This window comes from Opisthocomus hoazin, chromosome 4 (assembly GCF_030867145.1).
Source record: "Opisthocomus hoazin isolate bOpiHoa1 chromosome 4, bOpiHoa1.hap1, whole genome shotgun sequence".
NCBI lineage: Eukaryota > Metazoa > Chordata > Aves > Opisthocomiformes > Opisthocomidae > Opisthocomus > Opisthocomus hoazin.
Window position 1 is genome coordinate 37,538,776 of NC_134417.1, and position 19,410 is coordinate 37,558,185.

At 36.9% G+C, this 19,410-nt stretch overlaps 1 protein-coding gene across 4 annotated transcripts in view; it reads right to left on the bottom strand.

The window, feature by feature from the left end:
• The window catches only part of SUGCT (succinyl-CoA:glutarate-CoA transferase), a 339,843-nt gene that overhangs the window by 274,414 nt on the left and 46,019 nt on the right, over positions 1 to 19,410 (bottom strand). For all 4 annotated transcript variants that reach the window (XM_075418584.1, XM_075418586.1, XM_075418583.1 and 1 more), the window contains 2 exons: positions 17,769 to 17,860; positions 11,268 to 11,411 (listed from right to left, as the gene is read on the bottom strand). In XM_075418584.1, the coding sequence (XP_075274699.1) occupies positions 11,268 to 11,411; positions 17,769 to 17,860 (236 nt within the window). The remainder of the gene's footprint in view (positions 1 to 11,267; positions 11,412 to 17,768; positions 17,861 to 19,410) is intronic.

The following is a 19,410-nucleotide window of genomic DNA, read 5'->3' on the forward strand; positions in this document are numbered from 1 at the left end:
ATATTTCAGTCATATTCTTTACTTTCTTGTCCCTCCAATTTGGTGTCTGCCTTCCTGTAACGTATCTTAACAAGGCTTTGACTCTTAGTCAAGTTAATTTATTTTTTTCCCCTCATTCTTTGTTTACTTTTTCTTAAAGTGGGCACGTAGACGATCTTTTAGGAATTTTGAGACACAGGCATTTTACAGCAGCACAGACAACTTGTTTTAAGCTATACCACTGAACTAGTAACCCAAATATTAATTTACAACTTTGTAGGAAAATATCATCCTGGAAAATTTCAGTGCCTGCTGTTGTGCTAAGGCCAACGATCTTCTACTTACACCTTTTCTGTACTTTTGGTGACACGGAAAAAGATCTTTACATGAGAAAACTTTGAACATAAAGACCACAATCCTCATTTGGTGTACACTAACAAAGCTCTCTTAAAATCACTGAACCTATGCTGCTATTTACCTAATGACTGTTTTTACTGTTTTACATGTTTTTCCCTTCTGTTGCAATAGTTTGACACTAACAAATCAACATTCAAGTTTGATTAATTTTAACTTTGCAGTTATCCCCTGTCGCCCTTTTCATTTGTATATTTGTACTGAAGCTGCTTCCATGGACACATGCGTGGGGTGATCCTCGGCTCTTGCTTCTTTGGTGTTTTTTTTTAATTAAAAAACACATCAAAAACAAAAACGTCTATCTCTACCAAGAAAACCCACTCCATTCAGCAGAAAAACCTACTCTGCAGGTTAAAGTCTAATTAAGTTTAACCACAAGGCTTCATGAGAGTAGAAATAAGTTCTTATTAGTCTGCAATCACTTCTCTGCTGCCCATAGACAGTGCACACATGTTTTTACGTTACATCCTAAGTAAGCATTGACTCAACCGGGTCAGGACATGGCACCACACTACAACGAACAGTGCTGTTCCACCAGTTTTTAGGCATGCAGCCGTGTTTCAAATTCCTGCAAAAACGAACTGGGCAGCAGGAACCACCGCCGTGCACAGAGGAAAGCAAGCTGCCACAATTCAAAGCAGGCCATTCCACAGGGGCCCAGCAGTAAGCTACAGCCTTCCTAGGAGCTGCCGATGAACATCACCTTATGTCTGGGCACAGACCCTGGACTCCCATCCAGCCTGGAGTTGAGAGCTCTGCAAGAGCTAAAAATCAGCTCGAGTGCCATATACACATACGCCGAGCAGATACCCCCACCTGCAAGTATACAGCAAAGCCACCGTCCACAAAGGAGCAAGATTTCACAAATTCATCAGCGGTGTCCCTACATCTGCGCAAGGCAGCAGGTCTGACTTTCTCCTGAATTCACAACTGTAGTCCCAGAGCCCCTGTCCACATAGTTTTTTCTCCTCCCCTTCAAGAGCTAGTAGTACTATGGCTGCTTTCAACTGGTGCTTTGCCGACCAGCAAATTCCATGAATGACTTTGAAGAGGTCTGAAAAAGGTAACTAAAAAAGCAAGACTACTAGCACGTAGGACAAGACTTACTATTAAAGACTCTGCACCCCTTTTAGGAAATGTCTGTGGCCACGTTATGAACACTGTGCCCTGGGTAAAAAGTGTTTTCTTCCCAGTGATGCTGGATTTTTTAACCTGAAGCTCTAGGAAGTGATCATGAATTCACCCTTAACAAAAGAAAACTCCTGGCATTGAAGCATCAGCACATGGTATAATCCCAGCCGAAAATACAATCTTGTAAAGATAAAATCAAATCCTTAATGACAAACAAGTACAATTTTAGAATAGGTCTCATATTAGGTGCTGGTTTAGGGCCTTCCAACCAGACCCTTAAACAGGTATCCAACTCTGTGCAGTAATCACATGCAGCTTGTGGGACTTGTTGATTTAAGTGAGCCACTTTATCAAACAGCATACAGCAAATCACAGTCACAGAAACGATACGCTAAGAGGTGCTTAATGAACGACGAACAAAAAAAATACATGCAATGAGAAAAACATAGTCAATGTATTTGAAATCCTATCTTGAACACAGATTCTCCGTGGGGAAGAAAGTTAAAGAGAGCAAAACAGTCTTTAAAATGCGCAATTGTGCAGATACTTTTTAGTGTGGAAATGATGGCTGAAAATAATTTTTGCTTCATAAAAAAATAAAGTTTAGACTACATAGAGAAACTGAGGCACATTCAAACACACAAGGCATTTTATCTTATTTTATGTTATTTGCATAGCAGATCACTGCTAACTGAGTTAAGTGAAATGCAACAACAAAAAGAAATGGTCTATAATTTTTTTTTTTTTAATGAGTTATTTAGAGGTTATAGAAGACTAGAATGAACACTTCTGTGCTTCCCACAGCATGGAGATCATCTCCTGATTCAGATTCAATTAGTATTAACAATAGCAAAGATTGATCCAACTAACAGATGTAGGACTTGACATTTCAAAAATACATATTATTCAGCACACAGTTTGAAGAGAAAGTAAATGTCAAACAAAATCCTTAGTCTCCACTTTAAAAAAAAAACCAAAACAACCACCCTACACTCAGATGAATTTTAGGTGAAGTATCAGAAATAAAAATCCTGACCATAGAATCTATCCGCCAGCACTGGCATAAAAGAGCAAATAAAAGAAGATTTCTTTTAAATGAGCTCTGGCTGAAGAAAGCAACATTTTAAAATTAGGAATAAATTTAACACTTTCTTGACAAAAATAGAATACTAATAAGCTTTTTTTGAAAGTGTAAAAAACCATACCACTTCAACCACTGAAAAATTCCTGTTTCAGCTTCATAACAGCACAGGAACAGCTCTAATGAATCTTTCACTTAAAAAACCCCAAAACTCTATTAAAGACACTACTAAGGTTAAAAACACCAAGAACTCCAAAGTTAATCTGCACACTCTGTGCAAGATCTTCGTGCCCTTACATACAAACCATAATCATATAGTCCTATACTATTTTTCTATCAAACTTCTGACTCATTTTATTAGTAAGTACTTACTGAATATTTACTTTTAACTTATTTGGGAACACACAGCCCAAACACTCCACCGAATCTCCTAGAGAGAGTCCCCACCCACCTTATGCACATCATATCTCGTACACATGGCACCTTCTGCCACCCTGAGTTCCTTTCAAAAGACACTTCCTGAAACAAGGGTGATTCATCTGCCAGACTTCAAGTTTCCACACCAAAGAACGACAGCACTGAGTTTCTCGGGGGGGGGGGGGGGGGGGGGGGACGGACCCAAACCATCAACGTATTTTCCCATAACTTGTTCCTGGAAACAGATGAATCATTTTAACAGTAACTTTGAAAACAAATCACTTTTTGGCAATTCTGTGACCTGGAAAATTCATCCAAAACAGTTAAAATTTTTGCAAAGTTATAAAAACTAAAACCAGACTCTGATAACAGAAATATCAGATAACCTTAACTATAAATGACACTTCTACAATCATTTCCCCAAGTCTCCATCTTCTCTGCAGAAAGAACACATATCCACTGAAATATTAAATGCATTACACTTTGCATTTTCATGCAGCTTTACTGAGTTCAGGCAAAATTCAACTTACAAAAAGTTTCTTCTGCTACATTTTATACATTTTTTTTTAATATTGTAACACTTTTTTTTTTATATTATTCCTTAACTATAGCCTTTCCCACCAAGAACCTATGCATTTAATATGAATTACAACTTTTTTTATCATTCTATGTAATGATGTCTGGTTGCATTTCATTGATTATTTAGAAAATAGCACAGATCAAGATCTTCGAATGGCTTCTATTCATGCGAAGAACTACAAGCATACTTGCAAAGTAGAACAATTTGAGTTTAAAAACAGTAGCTAAATTTGATACCTGAGAATAAAAAGAGCGAAACATACAAATAAAATACAGATTCTGCTCATATGAAAATTAATTTAAATTTAATATTTTAAAAAACACCTGTGAGGACAGGCATCAGAGTAACAGTAGCAATTTTTCTTATTATTATTAATAGGATAGTATACAGATACTCCAATTTGGATACTATATACACTTTGTGAAGGATTCTATTGTTTTATTTAATCTGTAATAAGTATGTTTGCCTGCTCCTGACACTGTGATTTTCATCTTATCTGTGGAGAACTGTCCCTCAACAAAAATAATAGTAATCTCAACAGTTTGTACTGCAGCAGTGCAAGCAGCTGGATTTTCAGATTCTTCATTTGATACATAGCCGGGCACGTATAGAAACAAGCAACGTCTATTTGGTTGGGTGAGAAGCATGCAAATACTCCACCACTATTACCACAGCCGAATCTCTGGTTGTAACAGAATTATCTCAGCAGAAGAACACTGGCATTAGTTGTAGCACTGAAAGATCTCTGGACACTGCCCATTAAGTACCTACTGACAAATGCATTACATGGATGACAAAAGAAACAAACTCATGCAATTGAATGAAATGTTTGAAATGGGATGTTTTTGAATGCACAAGATTAACGCTGCCGAGGCACAGGAATACAATGAACAGCCACCATTCGGTCATCCACAATGCTTTTTTGAACACTTCAATGCTGTCCGCAACACAGATGTGGTTCATCTACTGAGCTGTTAAACAGCATACAAGTCAATGAAAAAAATGGTCCAAAGTTCTATTCGATTTGAGAAATAGGTGGCTTAGTATTACCAATGAGTCTGGAATCAAAATACGGCACTTCTGCCTGATAATGCATTTTGAATAGTGACAACAAATGTGTAAATGATTCTCCAAAGAAGGAAGTTTTTCCTTACTAGATCTACAAAAATGTTTAAACACTACCACAAAACACCAAAATGTTCTATTACAGCTTGAATGAAAATAACTTCACATATTTTCTAATCAGAAAAGTCTAGTACTACAAATATTAATTCCAAGGAAGACAAAGCATTTTTACAAGTAACTGAATTCTGACTTTTAGATAGACTTTAATGGATACCTGGTTTTGAAGTCCTAAGCCAAAATCTGAACATTTTTTTTTATAGCTTTCACTATAGCATAACACATAATTAAGTAGTTATGACCTCTGGCCTAATCACACGTCACTAGTCTAAAGAGTTTGCAGTTTAATTGATGAGACAAACCCAATACAGTGCTGAAGAATGCAAACATGGAGAAACAGAGTTATGACAGCAGAACTCCATCAGAACAAAACGAAGTCATTAGTCCAAATTTGTTTTAGCATCATCCTTTACTTCACCTTCTTTTATAAATTATAATCTACAGAGAAATTCCAGTCAGAGCTATCTGAGGCAATCAAACCAAGCAGTCTCAAAACCTTAGCTAACGTTCCATCAGCATACCCAAAACGACATACTTGTTAAGGTTTATTAGACTTCCAGAGGTTCAACAGCACATAGGTATCACTTGTTTCGCTAACTTAAAATTTTCCATGACATAAAACTGAAACCTCTTCCATCAAGTTATAGCCCTTTACCTTGCTATTTACATAAATAAATAGCACATAAGGTGTTGAAAGGCCTTATCCAAATTTGACCAATTTAAAGAATGATTTCTGAAGGTTTATGTGAGTTCAGAGGGAGGGCTGAGCTTTTGGGGTACACTAAAACTGCTTATTCTGCTACTGGTTGCTTAAATCATTCCCATTTCTTTTGAACTACCCTGGTTACCCTCCTTCTCCTAATACTTTGCATGATCCAGAAATACGATCTGTTGGTAATAAACTACAACAAACATCTTGATTCCATTTCCAGAATTAGACCCTTATTCAAAGGTCATCTAAATAACAAATTCATTAAAAGAAATGTCTTCCTTTGTCTTCAAACTATCTCCCCTACCCACTCCAAGCAGCCATTTTTATTCTTCCTGTGTATTAAAGGGGCGTATTTTTTCTATGTCCTTCCTAGTATTTCTCTAATTGATAACAGAGGTACCTCAACACAGGAAAACGAAGCTGCAACACATTCAGGTTTAGTTTCATTAGCACAACAGCAACAGTGACAAAGACAAAAATGCACAGAATGTACTGTCAGAGAGCAGCTGAAGAAGAACTTCCCTTGCAATCCAGGTATGTTCTCTGTTTAGAGTAAAGCAAGCCACTAAAATCCAAGATCCAGCTGGAGTATGATCTACCAACGACTTTTTGCATAACTAATCATTAGAAATCACAACACACATTCCATGAAGGCCAATATTAAATTGACTTACCGTCATGTTAGTATGGTCTTCTGGTCTATTCAATAAAATTCTGGCTACTTAAAACTCCAAGGGATAAGTTCTGTTCTTAGTTATACTGATGTCCTCAATGGAAATTATCATGAATAGTAGCCAAGAAAAGTGTTTAATGCACAGTGTATATTTAAAGAAATGTTCACATTAATTCAGATTTTATTATGTTTCCATATTAGAACTATGCAGTTAAGAAGACAACATCTCCATACAGTGCATACACAATTTTTTATTATGACAGATTAAGAATACAATGTTTTGCAAAGATGATGCTTTATAAGCCTGCAAAAAACAACTGCTTATTCAAACCACACCCAAAACAAGAGAACTGCGTAACAGTCTTCCTAGCTGGCCTCCAAAATCACCAGCAGCAACGACCTCTAAAAAAGCAGATCTTCTTTCTGTATTTAGTCAACTCGCAACTCTCAGTTACCAAGCAGAGAAGCAACAAGATACCATCAAGACACCGGAACAGTATTTGAGTTCCAAGACTTGTATTTCTCACACAGCTTGCTGCTCAGGGATCCTGTGATGCCATATACCTGCAGGCAGTAGGTAATTGTTACCAGTTTCATCTATACTCAAAACGGTGTGTCATGAAAGCCCTGAATAGAGAGCACTAAAAGCCCTTTAATTAGATAATACAATCATCTTGTGAAAAACTCATGCAGAAACAAAAACTAATAGCTTCTAAACCTCACCTCAGTTAACTAACTGCCAATCTAAAGCACAAAGATGGAATACAGAAAATAATTTATACCAATTTGCTAGGTTTTTCTAGGGTCACTTCAAAATTTTGAGAAGATTAAGAGCTTGCTATGGCAAATACAAACTAAAACATAGTAATCAGAAGCAGAGAAGTGTCTGCTGAACAATCATGTAATAAAAACAATATTAACCACATTATCCTGTCTGTGGAATCTGAGGAAAAAACACACTCCAAAATTGCAGAAATGTTAAATGTAAAATACTTCTTGCAGATTTTCAATCCAAAAGAAACCAACTTACTACAGTATTTGTTGGAGCCTGGTTGTAATTAAATACAGGAAGGATATTAAAACTTCCAAGAGATTTTTTTTAAGCCACAACAGAAGAAAAGGCACAATTGCATAATTGGAACCAAATCCAAAACCCACTTCCTTCTTATTTACCAGCATCATCTAAAGGACACTGTTTAGACGCTGACGCTGAAAGGTCTGGAGCTGACAACTGTAAATCATCTAAAAGTCAAAAATTTCAAAGGAGTTGTATGACATGGGTTAAAAGTTTATAGATGAGAGATACAGAAAGTTAGTGCTCACCACAAAACCACATCCTAGCGGACACCGTATCTCTCGTCAACAGAATCATAGAATTCTATCTTCTTGTGAGGAAAGAAAACCTCTTTGGTAGTAATAAGCTGCTATAAAGCTAGAGAGCAAATCTGTTTGATATACGGAATTTGAAAGAAAGATTTCATTTTAAGATATTCTAAGAATAACGGTTTTTTAGAGAACAGTATTTCACTTATCATTTGGCTCTACACAGAGCAGTTAAATACTAAACAAACTTGCCAGTCAGTGGGATACTTCTTTAAAAAGCTTCAGATCATTTTCATTGGCAGTTGAATTCAGTTCAGTGCTAGCAGGAAATTAATATCAAAAGCATCCTCACTGTCCCCCTGCTCCCCCCAAAAAAATTAAAAATAATCTTGTGTATCTATAAGGCATGCAGAAAAGTGATAGCACAGACATAGATGAACACGCACATGCTAGGTTTTCTGCTATAAAATAAACCAAGTGGTTTTCAGGGATTTCTAATTATTGAAGTGCTTTAATGCCTGTGGTTTTTTTATCCTTTCTGACATAGTCATAGAAGCATAGAATCATCAAATGGTTTAGGTTGGAAGCGATCTTATAGATCACCTAGTTCCAACCCCCCTGCCATGCGCAGGAACATCTTCCACCAGACCAGGCTGCTCAGAGCTCCATCCAGCCTGGCCTTGAACACTGCCAGGGAGGGGGCAGCCACAGCTTCTCTGAGCAACCTGCTCTAGTGCCTCACCACCCTCATAGTAAAGAACTTCTTTGTTATATCTAATCTAAAACTACCCTCTTTCAGCTTGAAGCCATTACCCCTTGTCCTCTCACTCCACACCTTTGTTAAAAGTCCCTCTCCAGCTTTCTTGCAGGCCCCTTCAGGTAATGGAAGGCTGCTAGTCAAAGTCATCCACATGGCCCAGTGGAGATATATGTGTGGTCCAGCTTCACAATTCTCAGTTCAGATGAAGGGATGGACAAAAGGGGCAAGCATGCTGTTATATTAGCTCAGGGCATGAAATACTGACAAAGCCAAAAGTTTCACACAGGTCTCTGCTGTCGTAACACTATTAACAGGACGACAGTTCAGTAGCACTTTTGTTTTACACAGAAAAAAAGGATTCCTTTTTTCTCATTAAAAATTGCTAAACTCCAGTGAAACTCACACTGAGGAAAAGTTATTATGGTGCATCTGTTTGACCTCTAGATCCCAACATTAATCAAATGCAAGAAGAATCTAACAAACTAAAAGTCTACAACTTTAGGTTCCTTCTTATTTTGGCAGCATCTATGAGAGACTTCAAAAGGCCATTCTCTTTAAGTATTCATCACATGAGGAAGAGCTAGCTTTAGTTATCTCAGCTGGGTATGTAAAACCATAATCCCTTTGAAAGCACGGAACTTTCAAGAACCTGATCATATCACAGTAATTGTCTAACTTTGCTTATAAAAAAACATTACCACCAGAAGTACCGCGAGAGCAATTTTTTTTTTACATTAATTTTTAGATAGTGCTACTCTTTCTTAGTACACTCACCCCTGAAGACTTACAAGTAGCCACCAATTTTGTAAAAAGAAAGAAAACAAACCAGGAAAGCTAGATGTATTCAGAGAAACTCAGCTGTTAGTTATGTTGTTCTTCATTGATATTAACAAGTTTTTTAATAGAAATGATCACATGGGTTTATTTTTGGTACCCCAGCACCTCATCTATAAATATTTTTTCCAATTCAATAAATGTTCTCATTACAGTCTTGGGACAACGCCCTAAAGTTAATTTGAACTGAAGTAATAGGGTCATCTAAAACAAAAGAGCTGTTTTCTGAGTAACAACTTACATACTGTATTTCAAAATACCAACTTATTTCAGTTTAGTTTACCCAACACTGAAGTAAAAAACACTTATTTTGGAATAAGAGTGTGCAGGTACGGAATTACTTTTTAGTAACTTTTAGACAACTATAATTCGGTAACAAGCATGGAGAGAGTTAACATTTACAGAAAAAGCACTAAACTGTCCCTTCACCATTTAGTACTTCTTCAGCTAAGCATGTAGAAGTCAAACATATCATGCTTTGTTCACCAACATCTGTCCAAATCTTCACTCCCCTTCTTGTCTATGCCAGTGAGTAGCCTAAAGGATAATGATGTGGAACTTCAGATGGCAAATTTGCAATGTGAGAACACTTTTGTGCATAGCCAAAGCTGCCCTAACCAAGAAAAAAGATTCAAAAGACAAACGAGGTGACAAACTAAAGGCGAAATAAAAAGCAAGTTACAGCAACACCTAACTTCAACTCCTTTTACTTTCAGCATTTGAGAAAATATCAAATAATAGTCAAGAAGGCTCCATTAAAAAAAAGCCAAAAACCAGTGGAACGAGGAATGAAAAATAACAGAATGTCTCTGAAAATTACTGGAAGTCCTTTTAATAAAATTAGAAATGAGAAAGATCCAGCAGAAGCTGTCATAGTATAAAACACCATAAGACACCCTAAACAAAAAATACTTCCATATACATAATATTTAATAAGAGCTTAGCATACATTTAAAATATTTTTCTAAACTGTTTATTACATTTTTCAAATACAGACACAACATGTACAAATATACATAAGTGTGAAGAAGAGTTCAGTCCTTACAAACCGTTCTGAAACAAATGAAAAATTCTTTGCTGATTTAAGCAAGGGCTTCCCCTCCTTTCCAGATCTGATTTCAGTAGGCATTAAAACAAGAGCAGTAGGTATTAATGATTCTATAAGAACAAGACCAATCTTGATCATTAGTCTCAGTCATTATTATCATACAATATAGGTGGGAAAGAACCTTTGGAGGTCACCTGGTCCAACCTCCTGCTCATACCAGGGCCAATTGGTTGCACAATGGGCACTGTGTCATCACTCAACTGTACTGACAGGTATCATGTGAAAAAACATACAGTTGAATAAAGACAAAAATAACTGAGCATGTAGTAACTTGGATTAGTACTGCATACAGTTTTGATGTACATTTTAACATGTAAACAAAAATTCCTATGCACCATGTACCCTGTTGCTACCAGCAGGTATCCACATCAGAAAGTCAAGGTATCATCTGGTCATGTGCAACTCAACTTCAGTTTTGTGAAGCATAAATCATTGCACCAATGGTGCTTAAATCTTCCAGGGCAATTTAAGGTTCTCACTATTCACATTATATGCCATGTCTTTAATGATCAAAACCTCTTTGTCTTTACAATTTTGATGAGATTTCTGTTTAATGAGCCTAGAGAAAATGTTGCATCTTCAGGATTACTTTATTCTTTAATTCCCAGAGCCAAAAGGTAGATTTCCCAGACTAGATTACTTTGATACTTGGGTGATACTTGATCACTTTGGATAATTTTGCACAAGTCATTCAGTCACTCTGGTAGCAATATGACTCAGTGCCAAGGCCTCCTTTCTAACAGCGGTTTCGCCATTTATGCTTGTCTATTTCAAATAATCTTCTACAACTGTTAATTACAATCTCAGGGAGATTATAAACCTTGATTAATCCAAGTTTTCAAAGAACATGGAGGTCCTTTGTAAAAAGTGAAAACCAAATGTAATGCAGTAACTATAACCACGTCGTATAAAACAGTCACTGCCAGAGTGGCAGAATAAGCAAGCTGTCAATGACACCATTATTGTCATTATTATTGTTATCATTAGTTGTACTAACGAATTTACATTGCCAAAATGGTATTCTCAGTTTCAAACACCTACAGAACAAAAAATAATTTTTTAAAAACTCCTACCTGAGATGACAAGAGATTACAGTCGATGTGCAATCCTTTCCCCGTTCTATACCTCTGAAGTAAACCAGCCATAATTGCTCCATATGTATACAATCCAGTAGCAAGGTCTGTCATGGCTACTCCTGGTCTAACTGGCTCACCATACTAAAGAAAAAGCAGAAAACACCCCAAAATAAAACAAGACGAACAAAAAAATTAAAAAAAAAAAAAACCAAGAAGGTGTCAAACATTATTTTTGTTACGGTACACTCTACAGGACTCATCTGAAAAAGTGTTTACATGTTTCTGCATTGCAAGCTGCAAGAAATACGAGTATCTTTGAGTGAACAGAAGCATAAAAACTACCACAGAAAAACAGATCTTCTTGCAGTATCTACACAATTCTGCAACTTCGCAATGCTGCAGACAGCAAATCATGAACAATTTGTTTTGCTACTTTTTGCCCTAATAACATAATGCTTCAACTCACGAACGCAAAAAGGAGAGAGATACTGTTAGAAACAAGAGAATGCAATGAAAACTGAATTTCATTATGCCTGAAAGCCAAAAGTCTAAAGGATTTCCACAGTACACTGATGCAGATACATGCCTGTTTGAAAGGCAGAACCATATTATTTTGCCCTTCACACTCTCTTTTTCTTCCTCCTCTCCTGGCCCTCCCCCAGCCAAATCTCAGTTTTGTATTTTCCAGTACATGCACTCCAGGCTTCTAGCGAGAAAACAAAAACAACTTCGTTTTGCTTACACATGTGCATATTACACCTGCAGAGACATTCAAATTCTTGACCTTCTGACCAAAAAATAACTGTAAAGTTGTTGGTTTAAATACCCTTTTTCAGTGTGTCAATCCCTTTTTCTGGCATCAAGGGAAGAATCTTCATTTTACATCACGTGTTTTAGAACTTCCGTAGTCATTGGCACAAAATATGGCCCCTCTGCAACCAATGGCAAACTAAACTTCTATTTTGAGTTAAGGCAGGCTTTTATCATAGAAACTTAAAAGTGCTTCTTCTGTGACATTCTCCCATTTCCTACTCTGAACTGGTTGAGGTCAGATGCTCAGATTCCGACAGCCATTGCTTGTCTTGAAGTACAGTCCATATATAGCAGTGCAAAGCTAATGAGGCTCTTTCAGAGTTTCAGCACCTAAGTAAGCCTGTCACAAACCAACTTAAAATCAGTATAATTGATAAAAACAATAACTGTTTGTCAAAGTTCCCATAAATGCCTTTAAACTAGTCTAGGATAAATTTAATAAAATTGAATTTACAGAATTACTTTAATTAGTCATGTCTACATCACTAAGTGTAACCAAACTTTAAGATTGCAAGAGAGTTCTGTTTACTGATAATTATAAAAAAAGTGTGTCTTGGCTTCCTGTAAAAAATTTAAAACTTATCGTCACCATGGTTTGTTTTTTTTCTTTTGCACTCAAGCAGGATTTCTGTAAGTGTGATATAAAGTCATATATAAGTTAAATTTTAAGAGAAATAATATCATATTGCATTATAAAATGCATTAATAGGTCAATTCTGGGATGAAAGACTAGCAAAATATTTTGTCTGTAAGATGGAAAAGGCTGCTATTTTGTTCACATCACAAATGTGATTAATAAAATTATAAAATCTGTATCAAATACAACAAAATTTTGTAAAAAAAAAAATCTCAGTTACTGTCATTCAAACTGCAGTAAGGATTAGTCTGTGACTAACTATAGCCTAGATATTAACGATGATGTATAAACTACACATCCTTAAGGGGAACACCACTTTAGGAAATACTTCTTTTTTAGAAAGTCTCTTCTTTCTTCCTTCTCCACACTCTACACTAAGCTACTTCAGCTTCCCCATGGAAAGGACAACTCAGAGGTTCCATCCATTTACCAATTCCCTTGTGCCCAACTCTAGGGGAAAATAGGAAGGGAAGTTCTTTTCTTTTACATGCACTGGCCTACTGAGAAAACCAATTAGCATATGAGAAGCTTTTGGCTTCTTAGACCTATCTCTGAGAAATACAAATGAAAAAAAAAAAAAATAACATTTCCTCCATTTATCTGCTGCAAGTTCTAAGCTTGTTAAATTGTTCTTTCCTCATTACAGCCAAGACACTGAGATGAAAAGAAATCAAAACATACTTAAGATTTTGCAACCAGATGTGCAGAAACAGTCTTAATTCGAAAACATTTCCCATTGTTTTCAAAGCGTCATTAATTTAATTTCACCTTTAACGGAGATAACTACACTTTGAAGATGCAAAAATCAGGACTATCTTAATAGATTGTTACACATGAATTTGTCTTCTCAGGCCTTCATTCCAGCAGTTCCCTCATCAAGCACTAAACTACCTAATGTTTTAAAGCAAACACTTCCTTTGCCTCAGTAAAAAGTTAACCTTTATTTCTGACAATACTTTCACAACTTCCCCTTACAGAACACTCCTAAATTTGAGAAGTCAAACTACTAGCACTATACTGCTATGTTATTTTTAACACATTGGCTTTACTTCATCCTAACACTCCACAACCTATAATTCTGCAGCAGTCCACACAATTTCTACTCTTCCTTGGTCTTTCCACCAAGATCCATGAGCAGCTGCCATTTTTCACCCTTTAATCAGCTGCCAAGGTCCACCTGTGCCATAGGCCAGCCCTTCTATGACAGGATGCACAGCTGTAAGCACTGTGAAACGGATTCATTCGGGTGTTCAGCTCTATCCTGCAGAACAAGGCATATGAACCTGCTTTATAGGAAGGATAAAGGTACACACACCCCCCGTTCCTTTACTGGCAAAACCTCTCACCACAGAGTTCGACAGCACAGCAGCACTTCTGTGTAGCTAACCTTATACTAGTTCCCTGAGCACAGTAAGGGTCTATACCATAGCTTTTATTCAAGCAAATTATTTTAAAATAGCAAACACCCACCACCATCCCTGCCAGCCAAAAGTTACATTACTTTTCTGCTAGAAAGACAAAAGGTAGCCCTAGTCAGCGAGAAAAAGCTTTACGCAAACAAAGCTGCCATCCAGCCTCAAGGACTGGGCTGAACCATACCTAAGGGCAGCACCAGGACATGCCCTCTGCTCATCTGAGAAGATGAAGAATCATTCGAGTAGAGCAGACCATTTCTTCTGTCACTGCGCTTTGCTATTGCTCAATCTTACCAACACTTTACACTTTTATTCCCAGTTTTTGCCGTTTGCTAAATTCCTTACAATTTGCAAACATATTCAGGCCCAGAGAGAGCCACAACATGTTTTAGAAGCTTCCTTTCCCGAGTCAGGATTTTTTTGCCCTTTGACATAATTTCTCTTCCCAAATTCACATCAGTAATATAAAAATGATCCATTAAAAATTGAAATTATTCTGAAATTACATGCTTAATAAAAATATTCTAAGGTTAGAAGTCTTTACAAATGGGAAATAGCTGCTGAAGCTAATAGGAACCAGCAATGGCTGTATTTTTTAACTGTTCTGAACTACATACCACGTGTACTCTTCTGTAACAGTTTGCTTGGTTTTAAGTTGAAGAATGGCACCTGTGGTAGAGTAGATCCCAATCATGCCTGTCTCATGTTCAGTAAAATAAAAGTGTTTCTTCAGCAAGAAAGAGTGCACCACCATGAATATACCCTGAATATCAAAGTTTGTGTGTAATAATCCACCTGGAGATGGCAGGGAATTTGTATTTAAATTGGATTTAATTAATTTCAAGTTATTCCCTTAATGAGTCATAGAAATTTTCATCAAAGGAATATTCATCTGGCACTGATGTATCTGAATATATTAAGTAAAAGCTTTCTGTTCATCAAATATGAAACTTGAATATGGTGTTTAACCAGGAAATTATAAATTATGTCATCCAGGACAATAAAAGTGTCATCAGTGTAAACTCTGTTCTTTTAGTATATTTTAATTTATGTAAAGAAAAAGTGAATGTGGCTTGAAGCTTGTGGTACAGATTTACACAAAACAGATTCCCCACTCTTGCTTGTAAATTTTCATGAACACACCAGAATTTCAAATTTCACAGGTGTCATACATTTCTAATACAGAGATAATCAAATACATGTGTAAGAACTTGAATTCCATGCAGATTTCTGCACATGAAAACATGGTTTAAAGATGGAATTCTTCTGTATATTGAATGTGTTTTTTGTTTTGTACAATCAACAGCAACAATAGCACAAATGCAGTTATTTGTGCCTAACTTTGCAATGTTGCAGATGTTACAGTTTGATTTCAAGGTTCAGAACTTTGCTTAGCAGCATTTCAAAGCAATCAGCATTCAGCCATTTCAGCAACAACTACTTCCTAGCAAAAAAAAAAAAAAAGGAAAAAAAAAAAGAGAGAGAGAGAGAAGCAAGCCATTCAGGAGGCAAGCCATTCAGAATTTCTTTATGCAGGAATCTTCTCTTGGATCTTAAAAATCAGATGTATAAAGCATACCATCTTGTCTCCCTTTCAAGAGTTTTAGGCTGTGTGCCAAATGGGATACTATTGTGTATCTTTGGTGCATTCCACATTTGAATTATCCTATCTTTATCTCCTTAATGAAAAGTTAACTTGGATAAAATACACACATTTTAGTCAGAAATTTCTGCCTCTTCAACTGTGATCTCTTTATTGCCTCAAAATTAGTGTTACATGAAATGTGAAGTACTGAAGAAAATGAATGTCAAAAAACATTACTGAGAAACTGATGAAGTAATATACGACCAACTTCAAATAAAGAAAAAGAAGAAAGCTTTAGCATGTTTATTTTATCATGCAAGAGAATGACTAAGCTTGTATGAACTGTTAAAAGCCCACAGTGAATAGTCAGCACTGTCACTAACAGTGATTAAATGAATCCTATGATTACACTGCCTCAAGTCCTGGTGAGGTGATGTGAACATCTGGATTTCCAGTGTAGGTCTTAACACAACCTTTTAATAAAACCCATCTTCATAATGGCCACTGAGGCCACTCTCATAATCCAACTTACATGCAATTATTCAGTATAACACTTGTATTTTCTGTCATTCAGGTATCATTGAAAAGCATTATAAGAGTCCTTTTTTCTTCCAATTTTTCAACATACTTTCTTTTATTCATGTGGTACTAACAACATTTGCACCTTTAACAGTTTATACTCCTATTTAGTTTTAATTAGTATATTTTCAGATGTGCATAAAATTCCCAGCATTACTGGGCGTACTAAACTTCACTCTACAGACACCAGGGTCAGAATGTAAAAATTACTTACACTACAGTTACTGTGACCAGTCATTGCTCAGTGTATACGCGCATTATACATTTGAAGAGAAGTACCTGTAAGGACTCCACTTCATGTCTTCTCACATTCTGAGATGGGACATCCTTTGAGTATGCACCATTAACATGGCAGTAATGAGAAGACAGTCTTAGGACACTAGGCACGAGATGTTTCAGCTTTCCCAGTTAAACAATGCTTGACTTTTTTTTATGGAAAGAAGGACTCTGGTAACAACAACTGCCACAAGCACAGAGTTCTGATGTTTGCCGTTGTTCTCGACAGAAAACAAGTCTACTGGCAGAATATCAATCCCACAGCAGACTTATGTCCAGAACATGCATGGTTAGCTTTCAACAACTTACTCAAACATGAATATTTGACACCAAGTACAGAAACTTCATGAACTCCTTGTTTATCTCAGGCATGCAAGTGTCATATTCTAAAGATCTGCACTACTGCTTCCAGAGTATCAGGAGCACCGCCACAGAAGATCATGTAGTGTTTATGATGCATAGAACAGACTCGTAACACTACCTCACTTGCAAAGCGACATTTGGAGACCACATTCCCTGCATCTGTAGATGGTTCAAGACAGCTTAAGTAAATGACTGTTAGACCGCATTCTTCTGAGGTGAAGATACATATTCTATGTATCCCTGGAATCCAGATACTAAACTATCTCTGTAATGCTTCCCGCACTACTGCAAGTACCAAAGTTCTTGGATGCCAATGGGAATAGCAGCACATAAAGCTTTTCCAGAGCCATAAATGGCATCTCTCCTTATTTTCAGGCAGGATAGCTGAAAAGAGTTTGTCAGAGTTACGTGGATGGCTTCACAGTTTCCTTTTTTATTTAAGATGGAATACCAATATTAAAGCATGGGTGAGACTTCCCACACATACGCATGGTTCCATCATCTGGGTGTCAACACTGTGTCCATCACAGCTCCTGAACTGACTATAAGTGGCCATTAACAGGTTAGCATAAATTGTCATATTATTCACTGGAGATTTAGGATACCATTTTCCTCCCATTTTCTCTTTCTTTGGTATCAGCTTCGCAAGCTTGGAATGAGATACCCGAAGGACATAAGCACTATCATTTTCTTAGAGATAAGACCTCTTGCTGGGACTCAGGAGGGCATACATAACAGATGTGTTAGCATAGGCTAACTTGCTCCTTGCAGCATGAAGTTTTAGTATAGGGCACAAACATTCTATTAAATTTATAAGTTGAGCACCATACCTCATGCCCTGTGATATTCATGAGACCAGAAACAGCAGCTGCAATGGAGTCATATCCACCTCTCTGAACCATTGGACCAGTCTGACCGTAACCTGAAACAGAAAGTGAACCATTAGCAATTCAATCAAGGACAAGTACAGCATAAACACATATTACTATTATAGTACAAAAAGGAACTAGTAATTCTCATCAGCTTTTGCACATTCTGGACAACTTGCGAACAACCAATAAACGCTACTGTATTCTATTTATTCCTGTGAATTTTAAGAGTAAACAGTTGGATATACCCTGCGCAGGCTGATGATACCTTTGATCTTAATTCTAGACAGAGTCCTGGCCCTGCTATGTTTCATTCACTTTGGATAGAATTCCTTTTTTAGTTTACTGGATCAGATGATGTGAGATTCAGACGTTATTTCAGAGGCTCTATGTTATCTCTACAGCCCTCCAACTGCTGTCCAACGGGGCCCATGCTGCCTGTGTTGTATCTCCACTCTGCCATAAAGATATCTTAAATACCACAAATGATACTGAAACCATGACACTATGGTTTAGACACATGAATTGTTCCCCCTTTACTTCTCTTACTTTATTCCACATCTCAAAAGACCCACATTCAAAATAAAACATTGTTTACAGCACAGGACAAGGCTGCCCTTTAGCAAGTATGCACAATCTGTTTGTCAAGAGTTAGCAACAATGAAATGCAGAACACAAAAAAGTTACATGGAACCACATAAATACAGTTTTGTTCAGCTACAGAAGTAATAACTGTTGCCAGAAGGACACCCTCTTGCTTTTCTCTGCTTTAACCCCTCATGTACTTCCAACAACAACTTCAAAATCCTCCAGTTGAGGTGGTCTTGCAAAATCAACTGAAGAGATATCAATCCTATTCCCTTGTCAGGGACTACTGCCTGTCAATCACAGGATAACCCAATAATTTAGGGCTCAAATTGGAGGTAGTTCATATACTGGACCTGTACAATGTCATGGCCTTAAGGGGTCAAAGAGCTAAGTCTGGTCATCTTTTACAGAACCAGTGACCACCAGCGGGGAGAGGACAACAGGGGAGGAGAAACATGTTTCATTGCTGTTATCAGATCTAACAGAAACTGTAAAAGCCCTTAAGAATCAGATTTAAGAGTGTCTCCTCCTCTAAGAGGCAGCAAATTCAAAAGCTATTCTCATGCTTTCTTTCCACTTTTCAGATATCTAGGAGAAATCCCCTGATTACAGGAGCAAACAGTTAGGAGATCTTTGTCACAGACAAAACTCCTAGTTTGGCTGGCACTTTTAAGGTGATGTTTCTGTACCACTCAGCCATGAGGACAGTATTAAAACACATCAACATATACTGCAAGTTACAACTTCCTGAACCTCCTAAATTCCTTTCAATTTTTCTCCCAGAACAATCTTCTCTGTATAGAATCAGTCTGTCTGGTAGACATGACAATCTAAACATTGGCCTTGTTGGTTACAGCACACAATTAAAAATCATTACGCATTGGGGTAATCTTCCTCAGTTCCTCCACTTGGACAATGCTCTTATGTACAAAATTCATAAATGGCTTCTAATGTACAGTGCAAGAGAATAATGATCACTTCAAACAGGAGCTAAAGGACTTTGTTACTCCAGTTA